The following is a 21,823-nucleotide window of genomic DNA, read 5'->3' as shown; positions in this document are numbered from 1 at the left end:
CCATAGAAACTGTGGTTTGGACTGTACCTCTGATCTCCACTGTTGCAATCAAGCTGTCAGATGTATTCCATTTAAGGATGACTTAGATTGTCTTATACCTTCTCATGTAATGTGTAAAACAACCCCCCAGAAAACCACACACACCTTTAATCCAGAACTGAGCTGGTTCCACGTTGCCATTTCATATTTTGTGTTAACACATCAATTTAGACAATTTACGGTTTGAATTACAATCTGTTTTTTTTTTTGTTTTTTTTAATTTACATTTCTGGCAATACAATGAAGAACTGTAATAACTCAGTGAGGCTCTAGATTTGTCTGTTATTGGGTGGATCAGACTACAGAAAGTGAAACACAGACACACACAACCGTACTTTTGTAACGTTCAGTGTTAACTGTGTTTACATTTAATCTGCTCAGAAACGATTGTCATTCTCAGAGATGTCCTCCAACTGCTGCTGGATCATGGATCGCAATGCACTGTATCTTCAAACAAAGTGGAAAAAAAGTTTCAGCAAAAAAAATGAAGAAGTAAAAACAAAGTAATCCTTGATAGACTTATCCACTGCTATAAAAACAGTAGCAGTCACCCAAAGCTTGTTTTATTTATATTTATTCAGTTTGACATATATAATAAACTGGTCAATCCAGCATTCATAGTGGGAGCTAACTAGAATGTAATTGTTGCTATGTTACAAGCATAATCTGAGCCAATCAACAGGCTTCTTGTCTTGTGCACGAAGCCATGTTTGGTAACATCTCACAACAAAGAATTTTGACCCCCCTGCTGGTGAGATCTGATAATATATAAACGCAATTAACCTACTGTTAACATTTATCAATAAAGGAAATTACATTTTACACTAGCAAGATAATCAGTTTTGCTCCTAAATTGCATGCATTGTACACATATATTGTATTACTACATTCTACATACAAAATCTGCACATGGTGTGACAGTGATATAATAGCTGACACAGATATAATAGCAGTGAAACGTCTCTAGTAATAAATTAAGAAACGGAGACAAAGCCAGTGCTAACATCATAAACTAAAACTGAAACTGAAACTGATATTTTTTAGGATAAATGAAACTGAAGGGATTTACATAGTTAATCCCTTAAAAAACAAAAAAACCCCACCTTTCCTGCTGAACATTTTAAACAGTTGTAAAACTGTTTGTCTTTATTAGGAATATCTTTGCTATTTTCTCACCAGGACCATGAAGTATTCTAGATATCAGTGGCTATTCTGTGTCTTTTAGTTTGGTCCGTTCTGAAACATTGAAAAGTATTGCATTAAATGTTAATAGTATTGATAGGTAAAATCTGTAAAACAAAATTACATTTGGTTGCTGTAGGAGAATGAAATAAAATGGGCAATGTTTGCATATATACTGTATACACAATAGCTGATAGATTACTCACTGCAGTACATGGATCCACAGTTGTAACCTGGTAAATATTTCACATGTTAACAATATAAGCAGTGCCTTCTGTGACACGTCGGTACAAAATCATTCTCTATCGAGGTGCTTTGCATTTTCAAAAGGATAATAGCATTAAAATATTAACGAAGAATGGCAGGCAATGTTTTAACATTCAAACCACAAATCCATTTTATACATTTTATCACCTGACATATCATGAAGAAGTCATTTAAAATATTGTTTGCAATAATGGCAAATATATTACTTGTTTTCTTGTTAAAGCAGGAATCAAATATTTTATCTGACTGGTGGTATTTCATACAATATGTTGGCATAATTATCTTTTTAAATAGAGATCTAGTGTTATTTAGAATTCATAATCTGAATAAAACCAAACCAAATATTTTCTTTTAGAAACTTAATCATGTTTTGTTGTTGAACCATGTCTTCTTTGTTGTCTTGTTGCGTCTTCACTTGTTGCTTTAGTTGGAGTTGTATTTAAAAAGGCAGTGACCAAATTATTATTCTTTTTATAAGGAATGCTAGCTGATTCTTTAAAAATCAATTTCTTATCAATTATTATTTGCTTTATTAACATAATTACCATTCCTGTTTATTGTGCTGACAATCTTTCGGGTTTTCTCTGGTTTTATTACATTAATTGAGGATTTGCTAATATTTTAAATACACAGCTCTAGCTAAACTGTTGCTCCATCACCCTGGTTCCTTTTCTGCAAGTTACATGGTCTGATTGCAGCTAGTGAGTGAGTTTGAAGTGATTCGGTACCAGGAGGGAGCAACAGCTTTGTATTCAGTATCGTTGTCTCGGATAGATCTGCAGATGTCAAACTGAAGTACAAAACACAAGCAAAGATCCCAAAGCTCACCAATAGAAGAACAATGCAACCAATGATAACATTGCTGGCGCTATTAAAAGGTAAGAAAAATTGATTTTAAAAACTCTTTTACTATACTCAAAGGGGGTGTGCATCTTTCAAACAGGCATGCTCTTTGCCTTACAGCTTTATTCTGTTAGAAATTTTGTTTTTCACTCCAAAAAGGAACACTGCTTCCTTTCTGTTTTTTAAACAAGTGTTTTAAGACCTCTGTCTACTCAACGAACTTTGCAACCTCCCTCAGATATTATTTATGGCAGTGTCAAATGATCGTTCTGTATCTGTGTTTATTCTAGCAGCACTGCTGGTGCTGACCAGGCACCGGCGTACATGAAAAGCTGCATCCTGATAAAACAATACATTCATAAACAAATACTTTTACTTAACACTAGAAATGTCTGCTTTTGTGAACAAAAAGAAAGCATCCTCCGTGTCATAAAGTGAATTTAATCACTTCATGGCCACTACATAGACACATCTGCAAATTACATCATCACTTGGCAAATTAAGACCAACAACCAAGATGTGTGAGACAAAGGAATGGTTGTTTTGCAAAAATAAATAGCTTAGATTAAAAGACAAATAGTGTTGTTGGAACAGCTTTGTTTTACATTAGATGAGCAGTTACCAAGAAATAGGTACAATTTGTGACAGACAAGTGGATGGATAGGTAGTACTGTTATATACCAGTCTGTAACAATATACATAATTACTTCCTTTTATAGTGGCATTACTGGAGACAGAGGTAGGCATGGAAACAGTGGCAACAGAAATTGAATCATTATGGATTCATACACGTCGACTATAATGACATGTAAACCAAGAAAAAACAAAACTAGCCATTATTAAGCAAACAATGTATTTTTACCTTGTGGTTATACAAATGGCCATTGATGGAAAACCTATGTCGTTTAATCCTTTGCATTTCTCCTGAAGTTTGGTATTTGGATCTTCTCTGGGCATTCATGAAACTTGCTTCACTCTTTGTTCTCATTAGCTGAGAAGTCTCCTCTTCTGTGTTGCTCATTTCTGAGTCTAAATCTGAGCAAATAAAGTGATGTAAGGCTACTGTAGAACACGCATTTTAAAAACATTCTTAAACAGTTAAATCTACTACCACATTAATGTACTCTTTAGTGGAGTTTGGGGGGCATGAGCCAGGGCTTCACTCCTTCTCAATTTCATCTGTCTACCATCATAACCCCCCTTTTTAAACTTAGTCACAGCCCTGCTCTTTCTCTTGCATTGGCTTTTTGCTGAGAGAGAGAGAGAGAGAGAGAGAGAGAGAGAGAGAGAGAGAGAGAGAGAGAGAGAGAGAGAGAGAGAGAGAGGTTTCCCGATTTGGCTTTTGACCTTGCAGCACGACTACCCGATTATCGAGCCAAGACTGGATCCGACAACGAACATGGATTTACCTACCTCTTCTACTTCCGACCCTGAGAGTCCACAGAACATCCCGATCCCTTTAACGGCATCCGCTGCTTCAGCCCCTCATCCAGAGCTTTACCATCCATGTCATTCCAAAAAGAAAGGATTCCTTCCCTGCCCAGCTCTTGTTTAAGGACTAGCCCGTAGCCTGATTAATAAAAGCCTTATTTGATAAAGGGATCCAAATACCATCTGGAAGCAATCAGACCACATTATTTTAACTTTCGTGCGAGTCTGTGTCAGCAGAGCCAATTTTCTCCACTCGCTGCCCCGCCACTGCTCACTCAGCAGCATCAGCCCCAACCACATACATCACCACTCCAGAGCCACCTGCAAGTATAGCAGAAGACACTATGGCAAAGCTGCACCAAAAAATTATGGATGACATGAAGAACTTTATGCAGCCATTTGCAAACACCTTGTCTGCAACAAATACTCACTTGGATGGCATAGACAATCGCTCCAGCACTGTTGCAGTTCCTCCTTCTGTCTTTCATGTGCCAGTCTCCACCCCTACCTTCACCGCATCATCTGTTTCAGCGGCACCCTTGCTCACCTCAGCCGAGGCAGCTTCAGCCCCGTCCCTGGTCCCATCTATCAGCATCCCGGAGTACAACCTGGCTACAGCATCTACTTCAGGCTCCCAATATAGATATCGATCTGTTCAATCGTATTTTCAATGGCGTCAGGGTGAACGCATACAGGGTATGCGCATCCACCATGCACTCATCTGACCTCTGCCCAAAAGTGGCAATGGCAACCCCATTCACATCAACCATCACCCCCTCCAGATTCAGCAACCACACCGCCAATTCATGCCCTCTTCCACCCTACCACTCTGTAACTAAAGATAAATAGAGCCACCCCATCACATTTTCTGGAACCAGGCAAGTTCACAATAATTTCAATGTTTAAGTGTGTTCCACCCAATTCTGCAGGTTCCTGCTTGTTTGCAGTTTTTGTGGGGACTCGCATTCCAAACAATACCCTGGAATCAATTCTCAGGTCAGTATGTTTTAATCCATTCAACGACATCATCATGGAAGCAATGTGCCTAACCACCTTCTTTTGATTTTTGAGAAGTTCAGAATTCACAGTCCCTGCACCATCCAGTTTCCCAGCCATAGGCATCCGCTCCTGCAACCCCTCTAGTTCCAGATCAACATCACATCCTGTTCCTGACAGCATCCAAGACACACCAACTTCGCCAAGGTCAATTCATCCAAATATCAAAGGTAGTCTCTCCTCTATGCCCTTTCTCCTCCCTAACTAAGTTCATATCTATTAAAATACCTTTCAGTTCCTTAGATCCCCTCTTCATTGATTGCTCCAAAAACATCATTACCAGACACTGGTTTTCTTCCCACCTCTTTGCTCTCATCACCAGAGTCTTGTCTTTCTCCCCAGTTCTACACCACACACTCCTTTAGGATTGGCACAGCCTCTTAAACAGCAAGAACCCGCATCAGCCATCACCTGATCACGACCATGGGGCGCTGGTCTTATTCAGCAGTCAACTCCTACATCTGATTGCTGCCATATGATATCACAGCAGAACACCAGTCTATAGCTAGCATGCCCGGAGTGGGGGCACCCTCTCCGCCAGGACCACCAGAGGTTTTAACTAACAATTATTTGTGTTCTTTCAGATTCTCTTCTCTTCCTTACGTCAAGGCTTCATATGAGCCGTTCCGTCCTCTGAGGGTCGAACTGTTGATAAAAGCTGTTGATAAAAGCAGCAACATATATATATATAGTAGTAGATAAAGTATTAATTGGCAGGATTACGTATTTTAACAATTTCTAAGCACAGTACAGTACTTACTTGAAAGATTGTGGGAAAATATTTCAGTGTTAAAAAAACTATTATTGGACTAAAGTGTATTCTCTTTTTGAATAGTCTGTGCAGCCTTTTCATTTCTGAATAATAATAAGAACATACGACAATAACAACATTAATCAGGGCAAATCACATTACTGGAGCTCATATCTGTAATTTTTATGTTTATTATTAATTGATTGATTGATTGATTTCACAACAAAAGACACTGACCAATTGTCCTTACCATAAACAGATTACATTTTGTGTTTTATTAATAATGGAATCTCAGTTCACAACGTTCAATCGATTGGTAACCTTTAAAAGACTAGAGTATTATTATAAGCCTACCCTTAATTTTAAACTATTTCTGATCACTTGCTTTCCACAAGACCACCGTAAACTATATTCCAACAAAATAAAAAGGGGGGAAAAAAAATCCAGATTCTAGGAACCTTGATGATTTTGCAAACTTTCAGAGCATTCCCTTTATCTGGCTTTTATGTTGCACCTCCCTTTAATCTTTATGGCTTTGATATTGCTTTTACTTACATTGATTGAGCAGTTCCTCTTACATCCTGGCACAGCACACCGTGAAAAGGCCATATCTTGAATTCTAACAATCTTATCTAGTAATGATACAGCACCACTTAGACTGTATAAAATGACCTTCATTTTTTAATTTTTTTATTCTGATGTGCAACCGACAGGTTTATACTTGTCAATACTTTGATTAAACTCACACTAGCTTGTACTGACCAGCATTGTAGTCAACCAGGACTGCAAGAACACAGCAATATGTGCTACAAACAAATTTTTACTGGAGACAGCTGTAAACTTATAACGGTATAAAATAAATGCAGTTAGAATCCTTCCGTTTCCTTTAATAAATATACCTATTGCACAGTGGGTTGGATTACAATTATATTTAGATTCTTAAACTTATTTTCTTCCTACGAAGTCCCATTCCATATTATATAGGTTTTTGACATGCATGTAGTAGGAAGGTTGCATTTGTCAAATAACGTGTTGAATTGGTTAAACATACAGCAAATTAATGCCTTTAAAAAAAAAAAAAAAAAAAGAGAGAATAACTGATTAAATCTTCAAAACAGCAGCAGGTAAGTAAGTTTGTACAAGAGACACACAATAACATGCAAAAACACAGGTCAGCTACACAAGACAGAATAGCTGGAGGGTATTCCAATGCACAACTGACAAGTTATGGAAGTCTTTTGAAGAACAACCAATTTCTTATGCAGTTTTGTACTGATTAGACAGGCATTTGGTTCTATAAAATCTTATTTTGTTCCAAATGTTTAAAATTGTCTTCTATTCTGGAATGTTATTAATCTGAAAAAATGCTGTTTCCCATTCAGGTTGACTGACATGCTGTACTGCGGTAAAGGTCTTGCTGTTACTATATGCTTAATTAAGCTTGAGTTGAAAGTCTTCATGGAACACATATGGAACACAAATGTTACATAGGATATTTTGAAGTACAAGTGATTTTGTTAGGGATTTCCTTGGTAGTGTTGAAAACACCAGAAAGTATGACTATCATCGTTTTGGATTCCAGGTGGCCAGGGCAAAGGCAAAGTGGAAAGTTGTGTACTTCATAATCTTGTGTTATTTTGGGACTTACTGGCAATATACCAGCCACAATGAAACCATTTACCATACTCAAGTACATTTTGACTTTGACTTCTTCTAACTAATATTTTATTAGTGCTATTTATTTATTGTATTGTATATATTATATATATATATATATATATATATATATATATATATATATATATATATATATATATATACATACACACACACAGAGATTACTCTTTTTTTTTTTGTCTCACTGAATTTTGTGTACACAGGTATATCAATTTGTTTTAACCCTGTACCCACAGTATTTATTTCAGGTGCCAATAAGTTTATTTTTTCAAAATAAAAATTAGTCAAAACTATTTTTGAACTTGTATAGGTATTGAAAGGATCTCTGCAAAGATATTTTACCAAGTTATGCTTTGGAAATCTATTTCTATGTTAATAAACAATGCTTTCAAATATCAACATCATATTTTTTATGCTCAACTTGGGATAAGTGCAATATTATTCATCTGCTTGTGTTCAATGAGATTAAGAGGCAGAATTGCAACATACGTGGAATCCCAGGATATTTATATCTCATTAATTCACCCATCTACCACCTGCAGAAACCATAAGATCTACTTACCCATCATCCCAGTCCATCTGGCTGTGGCCATGCAAAATGCAACAGACTATATTTAAAGAATAGACCATAATCTGTTCAAATTGAAACACTCACAAATTCAATTATTGTGAATATCAGATTAACTTTTGTCATCACCTTCCTGGCAATCAACTGTGATGTGGTAAAAACTTGGGAGGGGGCTATAGCAAGAACGGGGAGGATCATTAACCAAGTCAAAAATATGATACATCAGGGAGTGTTTTGTCAGTAGTTTGTCAAGCTGTTTTCCATATGTTAAAAATATAAGAATTCTGCTCAAAACATGTGATACTCGAGTTACTGTATACCATGAAGAAATATGACACCGTATGTGTCATGAAGGTACTGACCTTGACAGTTTACAACATTTCTAATCTTCCGCTGTTGATTACTCATTTGTTACATTTAATTGCCCTTGCAAATCAAATAAGTCTTGCTTCAGCAAACATCAGTGACACTTGTTTATCTGTTAAGTCACTGCGTGTAACCTTACTTGTTGTAAATAATGGCTGATATATAGTCTACATAGATGCAATGCAGGCAACAAAACAGTGGAGAAACAGCTGAAGTATGTTATTAAACTATAGAGTAGATAAAGATTAAACAAACATTAAAAACAACATCTAGCTTTGGTGATAATGATTGATTTTTTTATTAGACAGATTCAATAAAATAACAGAGGTGATAAAATATCTCCTTCATCAATGGCAGAATTCAATAAGTTGTAAATTAAAGGCTAATGGAAGGTTATAAACAGATTCGAGTTTTGTTTGTTTACACAGTCGCATGTTCAGGACATGTGCACCAGTATCTGGAAGTTTGATAGAATAAAAACATAGAACAGGGACAACACATTTCATAAAGAGTGTTATTTTCATTCTGAGATAAAAATAATAAAAACAGGATCATGTTTGTTGTGTACCTCACCCTGCTACCCACCTGTTTAAACCAGTCTGGTCTAACCTTCACTGTCCAGTACATGAGAAATGGACTCGCTCATTGTCATCATGCATCTGAAGTCTGATTGGCCTTCGGAGACCACAGGAGATGTTAAGCAAACCTTCAATGATTAATTCACCTTCTTCCTGCAGCAGTACAAAACATGAATTCAGAATTAATAATACGAAAGCCAGGAAATCCTGCTGGCTGAAGTCCACTCTAGTTGCAGTTCAGGTCTACGTGCACAAAAGCAGTTATGCTGATCACACATTCACATTTTAGAATAGGAGTGGTCTGGAAACCTGGGTTGGGTACATTGAATCAAATCAAAACAACTGTCACTTCCAGGAGGGAGAATAAAGATGAGACGTGTGACGTCACAGACTACAAAGTGGTGCCTGAGGACACGTTGGCCTTGTTGAGGTTCTTGAACTCTGTATTGAAGTTTTTATACTTTTTTTTTATATACCTATATATATATACACACACACACACACACACACACATATATATATATATATATATATATATAAATAAAAAAAATATTTTCGATAGCACCGATCGTTGTTTTTAGAAGGGATGCAAATTTAGCTGACATTTTAGTCCACAAAATTAAGTGTGTAGGTAAGACAGGTACATCATCATATAAAAGAATACAGAACCACTTATCAAATATAAGAAATAAAAAATAAAATTAACCAATAGTCAGCACTTTACAAGCCACAGACACATTATGGATGACCTAAAGTTTGTGGTTCTAGGAAAAAAATAAATTAGATAATGTACAATATAGAAGAATAAAGAAAATAAATGGATAAATAGACTAGATACCATGATTCCTGAAGGTTTATATAGAAAGGAACAGCACTGTTGCATCATCAGCTACTTTGTGAATGACATTACAAAGACATTGGATTTAAAAAGAAATAAATGTGTGATTACCATGGCATCAAAAAGCCTATAAATACCTCCAATGTTTGTTTTCAAACACACTTTCCCTTAACAAAGGTATGTTAAACATACAGAAACGTTGGGAAGTTGGTTCTTTCAGCTAAAACTTATATATACATAGATAGATAGATAGATATAGTATTACAAAATGGGCCTTATTCTGTCTGATATACTGCCAATACCATCATTTCAATTGAACTTTGTGTTATTATTACACAGGGTTGAGTTGAAAACAAATACTTTATTTATGCTCCTAATCCCAAACATCAGTTCATCTGGCCATGGAAATTGCCGGCTCTGGTTGCTGTGTTGATAATCAATGCCAATCAAATCCTGAGCTTCAGTTATATTCAAATAAGAAAAACACTTTAGCAGATTTGACAGACTTTCCTAAACCAATTCAACTTGAGATGAGCTTGAGGTGGATGCCTCATGAAACAAACTACATTGTACTCTTTTCTTCTAAATTGGATTTTCTTAAACGGCACACAACATTATTGGTATTACTTGGTATTCTGGGGATACATAAGCTGGAATAGTAGAGTATTTCATTGTCTGAAGTGGTAAAGTGTCTTTAGAGCTTGCTTTCCAATAAGCTACAGACTTTACATTGGATCTGTGTCATGGCTATCTGTGATATTGAAGAACAGGACTGTATACAGAGCAGCACATTTTCATTGGAAAGGAAAGGACTGGCGTTCAGACTTCAGTTCATGCTTTCACTTCTGTCCTGATTGATATACTGTAGGGACTTTTAGTAGGACTTGGCTCTTTCAAACACTGCACATTAGCAACATCTTGCTGTAAGGCCATATTTCAAGTACAATACACACCAAAGGTATTTCACTGTGTGACTAATTATTTCACTCAGAGTTTATGTAAAATAATAATAAAGAGTCTGGAAAGTACAATTATAAAGTTTAGATTGCTGGCAGATCTCAGGAGTAGACTAACAAACACCCAAGATGCTTAATGACAAATTCAGTTAAAAAATTTTAGTCTTACATGCTGCATTGACTTAAACACATTCCCTTGAAATCAAATGTTAAAATGCACTTGACAAAGTTTAATATTCATTTTGTATGCATTTCTCTCAATTTCTTGATACGTGTGTGTTTTCCAGTCATTGATAACTATTGTGACCTCCATCCAGACCCATCAGGGACTGATTACAAGTCTTCTGATCATGATAGCCATGAATGTCACACTAAACGCATTTTCATAGAATTGTCTTTTGAATTGTGGTCTACGGCCTATTTTTCACACTAAACCAGAGAAAAATAGCCAAACATGAAAACAAAAACTCTACGAAGAACGTTGCTCATCTCTGGCAGATTAACTAATTTCACCAGAAACTATCCAAATAATAACCTTTTAATTCACTACAGATTATCTATTTCTGTCTCCCTCTCCATAGAAGGTTCACTAAATGACTGTTGGAAAGGATTAACTGTAGAAATATTAGAACCTTATGTGGCCTATGTGATTAACTACTCATAAAGTGGTCAGGACTAGAGGACTAATTCAATGAGGAACCCACTCAATGTAATGGATAAGTCTTTTCCTTTCACAGGACACAGAAGAACTAAAAAAAAAAAAAAAAAAAAAAAACACCTCTGGGTAAATATACAATCAGCATGGTTTTAGAATAAGGACTGAGTCAAAGATGTTGTACAAATTAATAAAAATACCATAAGGCATTCAACTGAGTTAACTGTTTGAGCTTTTGACAATAGCAAAAACGCTGTATCTATTTTCTTTATAGTACAAATTGACAACATGTTTATTTTGTGGTTTATGACTTGTTTATTGTATGTGGGAGACAGGCACTGTACAAATGCGTAGACTCTTAACATAATTCTTTCAAAAATAGAATGACATGTACCCAGTCATAAAATATTGACTTCCTGTTATATAACATTTTTATTAGTTTTCAGATGAACACACCCGAACAAATTATTTCTTGATCAAAAATATATGTTTTTATTGCGCTGAAATTTCCACATATTTTGTTTAAACGTGTAATATGTGAAAAAAAAAGAAAACAAATTGGCAGTGGATTCTTCAAAATTGTTTTCATTGATATTTTGTAATTCCTGTCTGCATATAAAATGCATCCAATTACGCACATGCTGTCTTTATAGCAAATATTTGCAAAACTGATAAGCAGGAGGCAAATGAAACAATAACTTTATAGTACATTAAATTCAAAAGAAATGTAAACTCTGTAACATCTGTTGAAATGATGAATCCTTGGTCCTCTTCCACACCGGGTTTTGCTTCACACGCACACACACACACACACACACACACACACACACTCCCATTAGAGTTCTGAGGTCAGAGGCAAAGCTATTTTTGTTATCTGTTATCCTTGATTTAAAACTCGCCTCTGGGGTAACAGTATAAAAGGCTCTGCCATTCACTGTTGTCCCTAGAAAATATTTCTGGTCTCAGACAAGTACAAGCTTCCTACAGTGACAGTATCAGCCACCATTTACAAAACACAAGCTGAGAAAAGGACTGCATTACTTGGGCATCACAGTAACTCAAATAAGGTAAGCTTATATTAGCTGGGTATTTGTTGTTACTGATCAGTACAATGGTACATCACTGTCGTGTTGTACAGCCTAAAATTAAAAAAAAACAACTGAATTCTTTCTACTTCTGCATTTCAAGACTGTACTTCTTTTTATATTTCTTGTGCACAAATGGTTATTAACCCAAATTGTTCAGCTTCAAGTCAGTATTTCTGAGAAGCTTGGTAATGGTTACATAGTTCAAGTCAGAGCATTATCTTTTACAATATTTAGGCACATCAGTTTAGCCTCTGAATCAATAAAATATTCTTTAGTTTACTATTATAAAAATTAGCTGGAAAATAATGAATCTTTTTTATGTGTTGCTATAGTCCAATAAAAGTGTAAACTTTAGTTCCACAAAATAATTTTGGTCTCAAATGTATTCTCCACATGTAACATAACATACAAAAACAGCTTACAGTTAAAACTAATCAGTTTAACACAATATATAAAAATGGGTTTGTCAATGGCTTTGTGTATATTTGTTACATTTTAATGCAAACATTTATTTTTATTTTTTTTTAAAGTCCTTGTGCATTAACAAATTAATTTTCTATCCACGTGTTGCAGGATGAAATCTACACTACTTCTCTCTGTTGACCAGTTGCCTACGATCAGTGAAATGTATGAGGAGAAGTCGCAAGGAGGATGCCTATCCCCTTCGTACTCATCCCAGTCACTGGATGAATATATCATGTCCATTCGTCAGCTGGCACAGCCCACGTCTTCATCAGGGTACTCACTGTGCAGCAATCCCTTCAAAATGCAGAGACTTCCGAAAACAAAAACCAACAGCAAGACTCTAACGAAACTTTCCAGCTCAGCAACTCTACCGAGAAGCAGCACTCGGGGTAACAATGCTCTCATGCCAGTGTGCTTGGACGATGTTCAATTTGCAATCGGAAATCACATGGAATGTAAAAGCCAAGTGTTTCTAAGCACAATGGACCCATTGGATTGGCTGTTTGCGCAATCACAAAACAATTAATGGTCTCTTAAAGAAAATTTTCCTGCTGCTATGTGTCTCCTCCGAACAATATACCAAAATTTCAAAAGCTAGAGGACAATCCTGACTCGAAAGTGCACTCAGAGAGCTTGAACACTCAATTATTTATGTAATAAGATTTGCTATGCACATGTGTTTAAATTATTGACTGGTATTATTGTACAATAATATTGTGATGTATCTTTTATTGTAGAAGTATATATTTTTTAATAGAACTAATGATTTTGTATTTGTTAATAAAATATTTTAATTACATTTTCATCAATACTATTTATTATTTGGGTAAACTTACACTAAAGTCAATCCCATTCCATAGATCATCCCCACCGCATAGTAATCTCCAGATTTCACATACCAATGGACTGTGTTTCACATCCTTGTAATTCATGACCAGAAGAGAATGGTGTTGTGATGTGTATACCATTCTATGCAGGTTACAATAGCATAACCTTTTGTTATCCCCTCATTAGCACCATTCAGTACTATTTAGGCTGTTACTATGACAATGGTGTATTTGTGTTGTTCAGTGTGTTTTCCTTATCTAACTCCATATGATCACAAGAAACACAAAGACTTTGTTCGTCAACACACAAACAAGGTTTTGTCTGAAGCACTTCCACATGTATTAACTCGTATTAAAATGGCATAGATAGTGTGGGTAGAATCCATTATTGCTTTTATTTATAATTAAAATCCATGCATTTTTAAACTGTCAAAACTGTCATTAGAATACACTTCCATCCTTCCCATTATACCACCCTGTTATGCCACCTTTACATTCCATCAGCTATTCCTTCTAAGCTAAAGTTCACTAATATAAATATGGCTACCCTCACAATGCTCTGTCAATGCACTTACATTAGCTAAACAAATCTACATGAATGCATTATAGTCTCAATCACCCACAAGATACTGACAACCAATTAAAATGCAGAAAAGCACTGCTAAACCTTTGACATGTTTTCCTTATTGTTTACTCTAGCCATTTCTTGTTTAATTGCTAGCGTTTTTGGGCTCTTTAAGGACTCCTATTTTATTGCCACTCTCGCTAGTTTGTCTCTCCCTTACTTGGATGTTCACAAGGGCGGAATCAGAAGTTGAAAAACAAACCCTCACATTTTGTTTTCAAAGTTAACCTTGAACTGAACAGTAAAATTCAGTATAATGTCGATATATAGCACCAGGACCTAGCAAGAGGATATAGCAAGAGGTTGGATGTTTCCTTGTTTAAATAAAATATGAAATAAGTCTCAAAACTTATTCCGATGTTCAGTCTGCTAGATATCTGATAGACAAGAGATAACCGAGTGACAGGCCCAACTCTTGATTTTGAGTGAATAAAACTACCATATGTGATGGCTTATCTAAAACGTATGGTTTATTAAACACTTCCCCTCTCTCTTGCACAACAGTTCAAGTTCATTTCAGACATTGCCACAGCTGTGTCTTAAATAAACAAACAGGAAAGGAGGAAGTTCCGTTCACTTTGCAAGGACATCCTAACCCTGCTGCAGTGGGCACAGAGACAAAGAGCACCTTGTTAACAATGTTTATTCTGGCTTCAAGGAGTGGCATTTGGAAGCACTCCCATGCATAGGTGTGGCAAAGAGCTCTGAATAAATGCAAACATTATCTTGAAGCACACACTCACACACACACACCTGAGCTTAGCTAATCAATCTCTGTGTCAACCTTGCTATGCAATGGCAGTTTTAGTTCGATCCCTGACTATGGTACAGTACATGCCTCCATATACCCCCAGATTCTGAGCCTCTCAACTTGTTCCCCAAACATAACAGATTAGATAGATGGATGGAAAATCCTCGAAGGATACTTTAAATAACCACACCTTCAATGATTCTTTTCTCTGAGTTGATCATATTTGTGGAATGGGTTTACACAAAAAATGACATTTCTTAGCATGTTAGTGAGCTAGTTGTAGTTCATAAAATATAAAATAAAAGGGACCTTTTAGTAATACAAATATTTTGTTGTTAATGTATGCTACTAAAACAGTTTAGAAATACAGATCCTTTGTAGAGACTGCAGTAACTCCTGTATGAAATGGATTTCTAACACAGCTCTGCTGCCATCCACTGACAAGAACAATGCGCTGGATTTGGATTCCAACCAATGTACTGTATTGGGAGTCAAAGGCAAGAAGAAACTGATGCAGGTCTGCTATTGAGGTATAATAACACGGTCCAGAAGGAAAACAAAGTATAACTTTATTAAAACAATAATTGCATCTTCTCGATCATCAAAATAGATTGACGTGAGACTGTGGCCTTTATTTTCATGATCTAAACAGGAACTGTCCTTAAACTTGCACATCTGCTCTATTGCAGACCTCTGACCCCTCAGTTTGTTTTTGCGTTTAATGATGCTGGGAAACACCAGATTAATACAGCAGTGAATTATTTGATCATTTAAATAGACCCCTGTGCCTTGTTGTTGTTCATAAAGTTGTGGATCTGCTTCCGTGCTTTTAGGTACACTACAGTATCTGTATTGTGCAACTGCGATGAAAAAGTACAGAAAACAAACTTGAAGCAACAAGAAGATGGATAGCAGGAAACAGGGACATCTTATTTGTTTACATCTACACTATCTGATGTTACACAAACATTACCAGCAGAATTAATAAATCAAGAGGATACTACACCATTCCTTGTGGAGACATGCCCTTAAACCCATTATAATAGAGAAATAACAGCACCGCTACAAACAGATTCCATTGGCTGTGAAGCAACAGGCCTGCCTTACATAGGAAACCAGATTCTATCGTTATCTGTCAAGTACATGTGCTTAGAGGCACTTCTGTGAGATCTTGCTGAGCTTTGTCATGAATTCAAATTGAACAGACACTCTAATGTGATTGGTTTCCACAATCCATGGATATCATTGGCCATATGGAATAAATGGGACATAGCAAGATAATCAGACACAACTGACTGGGGAACAGTGTGGAGCGTACATTTATAAAATTGTTTTCCTGAGCAGATCCACGCTAATCCATACAAACATGTTAGTGCTGTAATGTTAGTGCTGCCTAGTTCTGAAAGCACCTACTGTCAGCTAGTCTACAGCTATGGACAAAAGTTTTGCATCACCCATAATTTTAGGATTGAGACATCATTTAAAGACAAACTATGAGCAGAATTTACATAATTTAGATTTAACGTGTAATAAAAGAAACTACAAAATAATATTGTCTACTGGAAGCCATAATAGTACAATATTTCATGTTAGATTCCGAAATGCCAAAATTTTAAATTTGTGCCAGTTTGTTAAATATGGAAAACTACAAAGCAGTATGTAATTCAATATGTTAACATAACATTATTCAGCAGGTTTCATTTGACTTGAAGCAAAATGCATTCATTTTATAGGATGATGCAACATGCTTGCCATAGCTGTATGGATTCTTTTGGAGACATGTGACCTTGGTACTGTGTCTCAGGATGGGTCAAGCAGAGGATTCTCTAACTGGGCTGCCCATCTGTGGTGTCCTGGGTTCAGTGCTTTCCCTTGAGTTTTGTCAATGGTGTGGTAATAGAACCCACTATGGAGCATATGCACAGTAATTCATCTTTTTTTGCATTTGTTGGATTAATTTTATTTAGTTTTATATTACTAGCTAGCTAATACTTCCAATACAAGTGAAACAAAATTGCTTCAGAAGTTAGGTCTTTGGATAACAGCATGTAGTTAAACATCTATTAAAAGTAATTGGCAAGTATTCAAATACTTTCTTTCAAAAAAAATCTGGGCTATCCATAAATTCTTTTCTAAAGCTTTTCTAAAGTAATAATATAAAAATAGACAAGATATTTCTTTCCATTGCAATCATGGAAATACCCAGCAGGGTTATCCTTGAACTGCAGTCACCTCTGTGATAAATTACTTGGCAAACAAAGCTGGGAAAGTCCAAGGCATTGGTTAGTTTAAGATTAAATTGTTTAATTAATATTAAACCAATGAATAATGTAATTGTACAGTATATAATAAAACCCACAAGATAAATGAAAACATAGAGTGGCTGGGCAAAAGATAAAACATCAGTCGTATGTTGCACATATGAATGCACTTAATCTGGTCATGGCTCTAAATGTCAAAAACACAGGTAGTGCTGTTTCTACCAAAGTTTAGACCCCAAAAAACAAACTGCATGTGCTATAAAATTAACACAACTCAATAAGCACATAGTTAGTTATGTCTACATATATATATATATATATATATATATATATATATATATATATATATATATATAGTGATGAATTCTGTAATTCAAGGTTCATTGCCCCTTTAATTCTAGACCCATGACACTGAAATTGCTTTTTCAAGCAATGCTTTTAATAAACAGAAATAAACAAAATAAACGCCTAGCTCTTTCTTGAGCACTAACTACTACACACAGGACAGCTAAGCTGTTTACCTGCAACACACTCTGCAAAACAGAACACACAAAAAAAGGCTTTTTCACACTACCTTTTTGTTTCAGTTTGAATCACCAGCAACCCTGAACAGACTGGCTGCTTTCTTTAAATACCCTGCACCTGGTTCTAATTTACAATGATAGCCAGGTGCAGGGGATAATTAACAATTAAACAATTACCAATTAGCAAATCAACAGAACTAACTTTAAACAAAACATACTTTTCCACCTGTTTTAGACAGGGAAGAATCTGTCCCTCTACCTGCTACTTTACTATATATATATATATATATATATATATATATATATATATATATATATATATATATATATATATATATATGTTATATGTTTGTTATGTTTGTGTTCCTTTTGAAACTAAAATTGTGCTGCATGCAGAGTTACTAAAGGAATTCCATGGAGCTACAAACTCCTAATTGAATCTATGTATGTGAAACCACCTATTTGTGTCTTGAAGGATTTGTCCAGACAGGATATACCAGTTTTTAATTGCTCTCCTATTTAGATCCAAGCCTATTTCTTTTTTATGTTTTTAACAAAGTTCAATAGTTTCCATTTAGCTGTCACTTATTTGCTTTCAGCTAAATTCAGTGTGAACCTAGAATTCTATAACCCTTTTATTTGATTTCCTCATTACAGAAAGTCACATGAGGTTGTGAAGTCAAACTGTCTGATGCAATACTACTATATAGCATAGTGAATTAAGCTTCAAATACTAAATTACCATGTTTAGTCTATTGTAGTTCTGAATACTTTCAGGATGCAGCACAAACCTTGAAACTGGCTTTTTTTTTCAGCATTAAACAGAAACATCAAAATAACCACAACATCCATCAAACTTCATACTGCACCTCTTGGTTCCTTATCTGGAAACTTTTACCTTCATGGTAACAGTTGTATGTTTTCAGCAGGGATAAAAGAATAAAAAAAATAAATTAAAAACAGCTGGAATGAGCTCATCCCGGGTTTCCCTTCATCGTCTCACATTCAGAATCTATAAAATAACACTTCTGTGATGTTCTTTTATCATCAATAGGGATGCAGGTCATAAAACAAGTGGAGTAATACTAGTAACACCACAATGCTTTACATATTTAATAACTTTCAGTGCATTGAAGCAACATGCAATAAGAAACAGTGCACAAAAATATCACAGGTGAGCCAATCACTGGAAAGCGCATTGAGGTTTATGTTTGGGATGTGTGTTACAGAAATGGATCTAGTAACTTTTTGGGGATAATTTTTGCATAGACATTCAATAAAAAATAACCCACTGCTGTAATCATTTAAACAGATTTGTGGTTAATTCGAACACTAGATTTACTTTTGAGATTCAAATTCTTGTTTTGCAAGGAGCGTATATTGGGCTTATGTCTTTGTATTTGATTACGCCACCTACCAGCCCTGCTGCTACAATGGTGATAGTTTGCAACAGTTACTCCTGTACCATTAGGAGTGTGAATCAAGTGACTCATAGACAAGAATAAGTTTGAACAGGATGGAATTTCTGTGGAGGCAAGAAATCAGACATCCCAAAAGGTTGTGTGGTTTATAGGAAATCACAAGACAGATTCTGGAATGTAGCCAGATGCTCTTGTCATACAAATCATACACAACAAAGCATGCTGTTGCACAAAAAAAAAAAAAAAAAAAATGGAAATCCCACTTTCTTACAGTAGGGGAATACCGGGAAGCCATGTGACCCAGTGGGATAGGCAATGTGCACAATAAAAAGGTTCAGTTGTAGGAGAAAAGAAATTCATTTCAGCTTTCGGATCATGGACTCCACATTTCAAAAGCTGAGCCTTGTATTGGCATTATTGACTTGCACTCATCTTTTTAAAGGTAAGATTAAAAATCTGCATTTGGTAAATTAACATTACTACTTTTTGTATTCATATAAATCACTGAATATGTGTTGCATAACAAGTGAAATGAGAATTAGTCACAGCTCATTTGCGTATCACAAAACCTCTGAAGCTTGAAGTAGAAATTTAAAATGAGTCCAATGTAACTATAATATTATCTTCAGAAAAGCATTTCATTATCTTCCTTTTTTCACAGCACAATTAGGAGAAGCAGTGTATGTCCCAACAAGATGCCAGTGTCTACAAAACAGAAAATCCGTTAGAGAACCAATTGTGGGTTTTACTATAACTGAAAAGGGAACACATTGCAAAAATGATGAAATCATGTAAGTTTCTAGAATATCCGTCCTTTCCCAATTGTATGCAACTGAATGCTACACTATTTTTTTTTTTGTAGTAGTAGTAACACAAAAGTTGTTGCAAACTGTTGGATTAATATCATAACAATGATATTGGTTTAATATTATTCGGAATGCTATGATCTTTTATGAAATAGAATCAAGTCAATATTATTATGACAATGAACATTTTTCCAACTAATACTTTTATATGACTACTTCTATAAAACAGATTTATCAAGATGTTTACTGAAGTGGTATTTCTTTATGTTGTTACCAAACTAGTAACAAGCTTAAAGTATTTGTTACTAGTTTTCTATCTAAAGCTGTATTAGTCTACCTAAAAATTATTCATGTATTGATAATCGTATCTACTGCTGCAAAAACCAATCAGATTAAGATTTTCTTTTTAACAATTCCTTTCATTTCATTATGTTTAGATTAACTTTAAGAGAAACAGGTCGTCAACAGTGTCTGAGTCCAGATGGAAGACAAGGCAAACGGCTGATCAAATGCTGGAACGACAGGTCAGTGCACTTTCACTGTGTGTAACAGACTGAATCAATATTTACATTGCTAACTAGTCAGAATGAGAGTTCAGGCATTCAAGTGAAACAGTAAAAGTGAGTCCACTTTCAACTGTACAAACACAATGCTCAAATTATGATTTTTATGAATACAAATAAATAGGGCAGGATGTCTGGTTGCCAAGATCTATGTTGGATTGTATGACAACCCAAAATGGATGTTACTTCATAGTATGAAGGAAGAGGGGCTTCCAGTTAGTCATGCTGTGCTGTGCTGCGATAGGTCAAAAATGAGCAAAATATATACAGAAATATCATTAGGCTGTAAAAAATATGCCCTTCAGTGCAATTGAAACAGTATGGGGACAGAGGTGTCTCTAATGATAGTTACAGACTGTCGTAAACTAGTACTTGTGCTAAAAAAAATAAAGGAAATCATAAAACAAAATTACATATTAGTATTAGTGTGTGAGAAGTTCATTAGTCATAGCCAAGATCCAGACCTTCTCAGCATTAACATGCTTGTGTTTCTCGTCTTTCAGAATAAATAAAGATGAAAACAAGAAGAATAAATGCATTGTACGGAGGCATAAGCAGAAACAACAAAAAAAGAGCTCCAAGGCAAAGACCCCCCAAAACCCAAAAAGTGAAACATTGTGAACACTCAGCAGACTTGTGGATAAAATAGAAACCATGGAGAAGAAGAGTGCAGCAGCAAACAGAAAGGAACGGAAGATCCCCGCTGATTCAAATAGGAACAGGGAGACAGTAGAGGAGATCACTTACTGTACATTGATTTAAACGATACACTGTCATGAGATGCACTGTAAGATATTCTGGACTAACAACTGTAAAACCTCAGGACATTCTGATAGAATGTTTGGAGAACTGGCTGCTATGTAAAACCACAATTACCACGGGCAGTGTTGGTCTCTTCCAGTCAGGGTTGAGGCTCACTGGTGGAACAGGGTGGACAAGCACAGAGACTGGCAAATGTGAAGAAATACTGTACTTGCAGTCTCACCTTTCACACACACACACACACACACACACACACACACACACACACACACACACACACACACACACACACAATATCAGAAATGTGATATCTGTGCATTTCTGCAAAATAGAACAGTATCAAAATGATAAGCAACTGATTTTACCTGCTGGTTTCAGGGGTTTTCATATGATAATTGTAATCTTTAGGTAATATTTATATTTATGTAATTTGTTATGTTATTCTTAATATCTTTTAAAACTGTATGTGTTTATGTGTATGTTCAGTTGAAAATAAAACAAAAAAACAACTTGATTGATATTG

General features: G+C 35.5%; 2 protein-coding genes across 2 annotated transcripts; one reads left to right on the top strand and one right to left on the bottom strand.

Moving 5' to 3' along the window:
* Positions 1-416: 416 nt before the first annotated feature.
* Positions 417-18,683, bottom strand: LOC121321653 (ras association domain-containing protein 4-like; the record flags this gene model as incomplete). The annotated part of the gene is made up of 6 exons (XM_041260649.1): positions 417-486; positions 2,172-2,278; positions 3,194-3,409; positions 4,271-4,413; positions 8,806-8,911; positions 18,618-18,683. Coding segments are annotated over 6 exons (708 nt in total), but the record flags the coding sequence as incomplete, so codon positions are not given.
* An 841-nt stretch (positions 18,684-19,524) lies between these two features.
* LOC121321552 (C-X-C motif chemokine 9-like) lies at positions 19,525-21,191 on the top strand. The gene is made up of 4 exons (XM_041260555.1): positions 19,525-19,611; positions 19,831-19,960; positions 20,413-20,499; positions 21,042-21,191. Exons 1-4 carry the CDS (start codon positions 19,545-19,547, stop codon positions 21,157-21,159), a joined length of 402 nt encoding a protein of 133 aa, XP_041116489.1. The 5' UTR covers positions 19,525-19,544; the 3' UTR covers positions 21,160-21,191.
* Positions 21,192-21,823: the final 632 nt, after the last annotated feature.

The sequence above is a fragment of the Polyodon spathula genome, chromosome 10 (genome assembly GCF_017654505.1).
Source record: "Polyodon spathula isolate WHYD16114869_AA chromosome 10, ASM1765450v1, whole genome shotgun sequence".
In the NCBI taxonomy this organism is placed as follows: Eukaryota; Metazoa; Chordata; class Actinopteri; order Acipenseriformes; family Polyodontidae; genus Polyodon; species Polyodon spathula.
The sequence above is the reverse complement of the archived record's forward strand: the minus strand, read 5'-3'. Positions and strand labels throughout refer to the sequence as shown.

Coding starts and splice junctions, on each gene's coding strand:
- LOC121321552 (XM_041260555.1), top strand. CDS start 19,545: ATGGACTCCACATTTCAAAAGCTGAGCCTTGTATTGGCATTATTGACT. Junction 19,961..20,412: donor TGCAAAAATGATGAAATCAT/GTAAGTTTCTAG, acceptor CATTATGTTTAG/ATTAACTTTAAGAGAAACAG. Junction 20,500..21,041: donor ATCAAATGCTGGAACGACAG/GTCAGTGCACTT, acceptor CTCGTCTTTCAG/AATAAATAAAGATGAAAACA.